At 42.4% G+C, this 7500-nt stretch overlaps 1 protein-coding gene across 1 annotated transcript in view; it reads left to right on the forward strand.

Annotated features, from left to right (window-relative positions):
* The window catches only part of LOC138947096 (unconventional myosin-Ia-like), a gene marked incomplete in the record, with an annotated part of 197757 nt that overhangs the window by 148561 nt on the left and 41696 nt on the right, over positions 1-7500 (forward strand). The window contains 5 exon segments of the mRNA XM_070318537.1: positions 2646-2750; positions 3589-3651; positions 4892-5086; positions 5449-5563; positions 6405-6460. Of these exon segments, the coding sequence (XP_070174638.1) occupies positions 2646-2750; positions 3589-3651; positions 4892-5086; positions 5449-5563; positions 6405-6460 (534 nt within the window).

Here is a 7500-nt window from a genome sequence, read left to right on the forward strand (position 1 = left end):
AATTAGTAATCACAGTGTATCTGGAGTTCCATGTATCTCAAGTGAATCAGTAGTCATATCCAAAGGGAACCATTTGAGTTATGTATTATACATATCTGAAGTTCCATGTATCTCAAGTGAATCAGTAGTCATATCCAAAGGGAATCATTAAGTTATCAATCAATCAATATGAGGCTTATATCGCGCGTATTCCGTGGGTACAGTTCTAAGCGCAGGGATTTATTTTTATTTTTTATTTTTTTATTTTATGCAATTTATATTGCGCACATATTCAAGGCGCAGGGATTTATTTATGCCGTGTGAGATGGAATTTTTTGTACACAATACATCACGCATTCACATCGGCCAGCAGATCGCAGCCATTTCGGCGCAATTATCCTACTTTTCACGGCCTATTATTCTAAGTCACACGGGTATTTTGGTGGATATTTTTATCTATGCCTATACAATTTTGCCAGGAAAGACCCTTTTGTCCATCGTGGGATCTTTAACGTGCACACCCTCACTTTATGTATTATACATATCTGAAGTTCCATGTATCTCAAGTGAATCAGTATAGTCATATCCAAAGGGAACCATTTGAGTTATGTATTATACATATCTGAAGTTCCATGTATCTCAAGTTCCCGCAGTGGGGCACTGCGGTTATGAAATTAAAGGCCCCTCCTGTTTTTGGAACCGCAGGAGCTTTCTAGTTTGCTGTTAGGTAGATTTTTGGTTCCTCTTTCCTGTCATGCTCTCTTTTTCTTCATGAATTCTTTTCCTTTTTCTGCCTTCTTGCTCATTCACCTGTATTTTTTCCAAAAATCTCTTCTCTTGCCGCTTGTCTCGCGATTCATGTATAGTTTAATCTGTTAGTGTTCTGATGTAAGTCCAGCAGTAGATAGGTTAAGCCTATTTTAACACACTGGAAACTGGTAATCTTCCAGTAGGTATTAATTTAGTTTTACTAAAGCCTGCTGGGACACAAGTAATGGGTTAGTGCATTTGTAAACAGGAATCGCTTGACAAGTGGCCCCCTTCATCCCCCCTTCCTCGTCCTGATATGGCTCTGCGTAGTCGGCTGGACGTTAAGCAACAAATAAACAAACAAACAAACAAATGTATCTCAAGTGAACCCTGTCACATGTATCCAAGGTACATTAGTCTAGTATCTCGTGCTGGCAGCGCTAAATTTAGCTCTGTGGCCTACCATAACAAGGCTTCGGTCTCCTGGAGACGGATGTTCGGCTTTAAAAGCTGAAGTATCTTACTCAAACAAGGCAGATCTGAGACACAATGGAAAGTAAGCGCTCTAAATGCATTATCCTACATACGTGAGAGAGACACCCGTGAGATAATAATCGTTCAAATCACACGTGTATATCATGTAAATGAGGTCATGTCAAGCAAGTCTGGCAGGGACCTGTTTTTCCACTACTTATAATGCCAAAGTCACCCAGACAAACGTCATTATCGAAACAAAAACTGCGCTCGCTAATTACCCTCGATCGACGGGCGCTGTGGCGGGGTGGTAAGACGTCGGCCTCGTAATCGGAAGGTCGAGGGTTCGAATCCCGGCCGCGGCCGCCTGGTGGGTTAAGAGTGGAGATTTTTCCGATCTCCCAGGTCAACTTGTGTGCAGACCTGCTAGTGACTTATCCCCCTTCGTGTGTACACGCAACCACAAGACCAAGTGCGCACGAAAAAGATCCTGTAATCCATGTCAGAGTTCGGTGGGTTATGGAAACACGAAAATACCCAGCATGCTTCCTCCGAAAGCGGCGTGTGGCTGCCTAAATGGCAGGGTAAAAACGGTCATACACGTAAAATTCCACTCGTGTAAAAACACGAGTGTACATGGGAGTTTCAGCCCACGAACGCAGAAGAAGAAGAATTACCCTCGATGAATCTTTAGAACTAACACGTCACGCCACACTTTCGGAGTGACGTTTCTTTGCTTTGACGTAATACATTGCACGAGGCTTTAGAAGAGATCGAGGTTCCAAAACAAGCGTCTTCAATTTAGCTGCCTCGAATGCAGGACATTTTCAGTAAAATACACGTAAGTACAGTATGTAGGATAAACAGAATACTACATGGCTTGCTGTGTCGTACCAGATTTACACTTGTTGCTTTTTCAAATGGTGAACAGCTCGCTTTCGCTCGCAGTTCAATTTTTAAAAAAACAACTCGTGTAAATCTGGTACGACACAGCAAGCCATGTAGTATTCTCTATAGACACAGCAAGCCATGTAGTATTCTCTATAGACACAGCAAGCCATGTAGTATTCTCTATATGTGCAACAAGTAGAAAAAGCTGAAGTAGAAATAAAAACTAGTATCAGTGGATGAATTTACAGTATATAAAGAATTTGCGCAGGATACAGTGTCTGTTCTGATTTTCACCTGTCTTCTTTGTCTATGCCTTAGTCTGGTAACATCAGTTTTATAAACAAAATTGTAGTACATAATAGCTTATACAGTGGCTTAAAAATTCTTAGGAAATGTTCTAGATTTGTGTTTCCTGTAGAATTTGTTACCTTACTTCAATGGTTTTAAAACAATAAACTGTGCTACCCGATGTTTAAGGAGTGCTGGTACCGTGCAACATTGTTAACCTATATCTGGCGGAGGCTAACATATTGTGTGTTTTATTTTTTCAGAGCAACAGTTTTGAACAGTTCATCATCAACTACTGCAACGAAAAACTACAGCAGATTTTCATCGAGTTGACCCTGAAGGAAGAGCAGGAGGAGTATATCAAGGAGGTACCTTTTTCACTTTCTGTCTGATCTGAAACTATAAACTATAAGCAGGGCCTAGCATTGTACGCAAAATGGCTGTCTGATCTGAAACTATAAGCAGGGCCTAGCATTGTACGCAAAATGGCATATATACGCCAACCTTTTTATTTTTTTTTTTTTTTTTAGTTTTGTAAAGAAGGAATTAATTGGGAATTCCCGATTTTCAAGGATTTGTAGTTTTTATATGCCTAACTCACATTTTACAATGCTAGGCGCTGTACAAGTAACATGTTTACACTTCTTACTCCAAATATAGTGGACCACCTTTCGATAATTACCATCTGCCCATTACCACCACCCCAAAGGATATCTCCGATGAGATTTCTTTTCAATTTCTATATATTTCACCTTTCGATAGCAACCACCTGTCCACAACAACCGATTGTGGTCGGCCCCTTGGGTGTTCGTTATAGACAGGTTGGACTACCTATAATCTTACCAGCCCTCAAAGAGAGGACACATTTGGTTGTCACTTAATTGATTATTATTGTAACCAAGGAACCCTTGTCATAAAGGCCACCTGCGGTGTAGGGACACATACTATTGGCTGGACCAAAGTGTGACTTCTGGTCACAGGTAGAACGGTGTTAAGTCTTGCACTTATGATATATTCCATGTTCTGATGCTCACTGTTTGATTTGAATACCACTTGGCAATTGATGAGTCATGTACAGGACGGACTGTATATCAGGTCATTTTAGACCGCACTGCTAGCTACAAAAGGTCAAGTAATATTCTGTAAGGGGCTGAGGCAATTTGATAAAGCATACTAATTTGTGTTGCTGTTGTTGTTTTTCTCCAGGGAATTGAGTGGATCCATGTGGAATACTTCAACAACGCTGTCATCTGTGAGCTGATTGAGAAGGTGAGTTGTGACAAATCTTGTTCACTGTCATTGTCCGGCATTCCTTCTAATGTGGCTGAATGTAGGAGAACCATCGTCTTTTTTTGTCTTTTTCTGTAATGTCTGTGTATGTGGGAAGAAACTAGTGTGGATAGGAAATGGTCAATTTCATCCATATAAAAGAACTTATTGACTGTTCTGTCTCCCCCAGAACGTACCTGGCATACTGTCACTGCTGTGACAGTACAATGTGGTAATAATAGCAGTAGAATGGTGTCAATGTCCTGTAAGATCTAGCAGAATCACACTTTTACTCTGTTCTCTCTCCCCCAGAACGTGTCAGGCATCCTGTGACAACCAAGTGATGATAGTCATAATAGCAGCAGTAGTATGGTGTCGGTGTCCTGTAAGATCTGGCAGAATTATTGACTGTGTTGTGTCTCCCCCAGAGCGTGTCAGGCATCCTGTGACAACCAAGTGATGATAGTCATAATAGCAGCAGTAGTATGGTGTCGGTGTCCTGTAAGATCTGGCAGAATTATTGACTGTGTTGTGTCTCCCCCAGAGCGTGTCAGGCATCCTGTGACAACCAAGTGATGATAGTCATAATAGCAGCAGTAGTATGGTGTCGGTGTCCTGTAAGATCTGGCAGAATTATTGACTGTGTTGTGTCTCCCCCAGAACGTGTCAGGCATCCTGTGACAACCAAGTGATGATAGTCATAATAGCAGCAGTAGTATGGTGTCGGTGTCCTGTAAGATCTGGCAGAATTATTGACTGTGTTGTGTCTCCCCCAGAGCGTGTCAGGCATCCTGTGACAACCAAGTGATGATAGTCATAATAGCAGCAGTAGTATGGTGTCGGTGTCCTGTAAGATCTGGCAGAATTATTGACTGTGTTGTGTCTCCCCCAGAGCGTGTCAGGCATCCTGTGACAACCAAGTGATGATAGTCATAATAGCAGCAGTAGTATGGTGTCGGTGTCCTGTAAGATCTGGCAGAATTATTGACTGTGTTGTGTCTCCCCCAGAACGTGTCAGGCATCCTGTGACAACCAAGTGATGATAGTCATAATAGCAGCAGTAGTATGGTGTCGGTGTCCTGTAAGATCTGGCAGAATTATTGACTGTGTTGTGTCTCCCCCAGAGCGTGTCAGGCATCCTGTGACAACCAAGTGATGATAGTCATAATAGCAGCAGTAGTATGGTGTCGGTGTCCTGTAAGATCTGGCAGAATTATTGACTGTGTTGTGTCTCCCCCAGAGCGTGTCGGGCATCCTGTCACTGCTGGACGAGGAGTGTCTGCGGCCGGGCAACACCACTGACCGCACCTTCCTGGCCAAACTGGACGAGCGCTGCGCCGGTCACCCCCACTACGAGAGTCGCAACTGTCGCAAGAACCAGTCCGACAAAACCCTGCCCCACGACGCCTTCAGGCTGCGCCATTACGCTGGAAATGTGAGTTGATATACAACGTTGTGAAATAACCATTGTATGGGTTGTGAAAGAGGGAATACTCTTACTTTTAGTGAGGCAAACTTTCCCATGTGACATAGGTCAGTCACTAGTGAGTGGGTTCTCTCAATATGTGGTCGGCGCGCTTTGACAACCCATAAAAACCGGACAGAGTTATTTCCAGAATTCGTCTATTGTGACTTGGAAAATGTAGTGTGTGTAGGAACTGAGAAACAAACGGAAGCGAGCCGAATTTCCCAGCAATGAGATAATAAAGTAGTGGAAATGAAATGAAAAAATGAGTGTTGTGTTTCTCTACAAGTATACACCTATTACTGATGTGTGATTGTTGTCTTCCTCTACAGGTGACGTACAAGGTGGAAGGGTTCCTGGACAAGAACAACGACCTGCTGTTCCGCGACCTGTCCCAGTCCATGCACAAGTGTCGCCACCTGCTGCTGCAGGCTCTCTTCCCTGAAGGTGACTTGGGATAGGCTCCCCTGAAAGCTTTGTTGACTTGTGTTTCACATTACTGCCGTAAACTAAGCAGTGATGTTTCACTTCACTGCCGTAAACTAAGCAGTGATGTTTCACTTTACTGCCGTAAACTAAGCAGTGATGTTTCACTTTACTGCCGTAAACTAAGCAGTGATGTTTCACTTCACTACCGTAAAGTAAGCAGTGATGTTTCACTTTACTGCCGTAAACTAAGCAGTGATGTTTCACATTACTGCCGTAAACTAAGCAGTGATGTTTCACTTTACTGCCGTAAACTAAGCAGTGATGTTTCACTTTACTGCCGTAAACTAAGCAGTGATGTTTCACTTTACTGCCGTAAACTAAGCAGTGATGTTTCACTTTACTGCCGTAAACTAAGCAGTGATGTTCAGTATTGTATTAGCTGAAATGTGAGAACATCCAAGAAGGAAATGGCCAGCCTGTCACACCTTGTCAGTTTGACATAATGAACTCTGTTCAGAAATTTCTTTCGAAAATACACACATGAGAATTTTACGATTTGTTGCTGCAATGATCTCTTGCCCGGAGTGATTGCAAACAAAGAAACATGCATACTCAGCGATCACTGTAGGTCATTACCAGTGAATCGTGGCTCCGATGTGCAGATCGAGTTATTTCCGGGAAAGTCTTTCTGTTGTGAAAGATACCAGGCATTCACTGAAGCAGTTGATCCTTCGCAAGTTAAATTTATACTTTGTTCATTCATGTTGCATCATTGAAGCTGACTGTGTCGGACAGTACATACCTATATAAGCATATTGATAAGCTCATGAGGATTGATGATGATGATGTGTGATTGCAGGTAACCCCTCAGAAAAGTCCCTGAGGAGACCAGCCACAGCAGGAACACAGTTCAAGGTATGCCCTCCTGTTGGTTGTCAATCTGTACTCTAACAACATTTCTGCGCTTTCATGGTGCACGAAAGGTTCTTTTAGCAGCAGAAAGGTATTCCGTACTTTGGACACAAAGATGTGCACTAGCTCTTGTTTCAGATGATTGCCTTCGGATCACATTTTGATTTATATCAGTACCATGCACTATTTACCACCTGTATGTACAGTTGAGCCTGTCAGTAATGGTCACACAAGGGTCTGACCAAAACTGGTCTTTACAGACAGGTGGTTGCTAGTAAGGTGAAAGGTGACATTATTAAAGGCCCCCCGCGGGTTATAGAATTTACCCGATGCTCCCCAGCATGTCGTAAGTGGCGACTAGCGGATTCTGTTTCTCCTTTTACCCTTGTTAAGTGTTTCTTGTATAGAATATAGTCAATTTTTTTAAAGATTTTAGTCAAGCAGTATGTAAGAAATGTTAAGTCCTTTGTACTGGAAACTTGCATTCTCCCAGTAAGGTCATATATTGTACTACGTTGCAAGCCCCTGGAGCAATTTTTTGATTAGTGCTTTTGTGAACAAGAAACAATTGACAAGTAGCTCTATCCCATCTCCCCCCTTCCCCCGTCGCGATATAACCTTCGTGGTTGAAAACGACATTAAACACCAAATAAAGAAAGAAAGAAAGAACATTATAAAAGGAAAAAAACCAGTCAGGGATCCTTTGGAGTGGTCGTAATTAGCAGTTGGTCGTAACTGGGAGGCGGTCGGCAGGACAAGATTGACTGTATACAAAATTTGGAAAGTTGAAGGATAGGACTGGAAGAACAAGATTTCTGTTAAAAGGCAGTGTTATAGTCGAAGATGTTAACATGTGTCTAGTAAAATATTTGAAGATGGAATGCAGATACATTTGGGGAGGCTAGTTTTGTCACTCGATCAAGATAACGAGAGCATTTTGTTCACAAATAATGTCCAACAATGGATGCTTGCACACACATGTACAGCAACAACCTGAACTACTGTGTGGCACCATCCCGAAGAAGGCAGTAACATGCCGAAAT

The sequence above is a fragment of the Littorina saxatilis genome, linkage group LG14, assembly GCF_037325665.1.
Source record: "Littorina saxatilis isolate snail1 linkage group LG14, US_GU_Lsax_2.0, whole genome shotgun sequence".
NCBI classification, from domain to species: Eukaryota; Metazoa; Mollusca; class Gastropoda; order Littorinimorpha; family Littorinidae; genus Littorina; species Littorina saxatilis.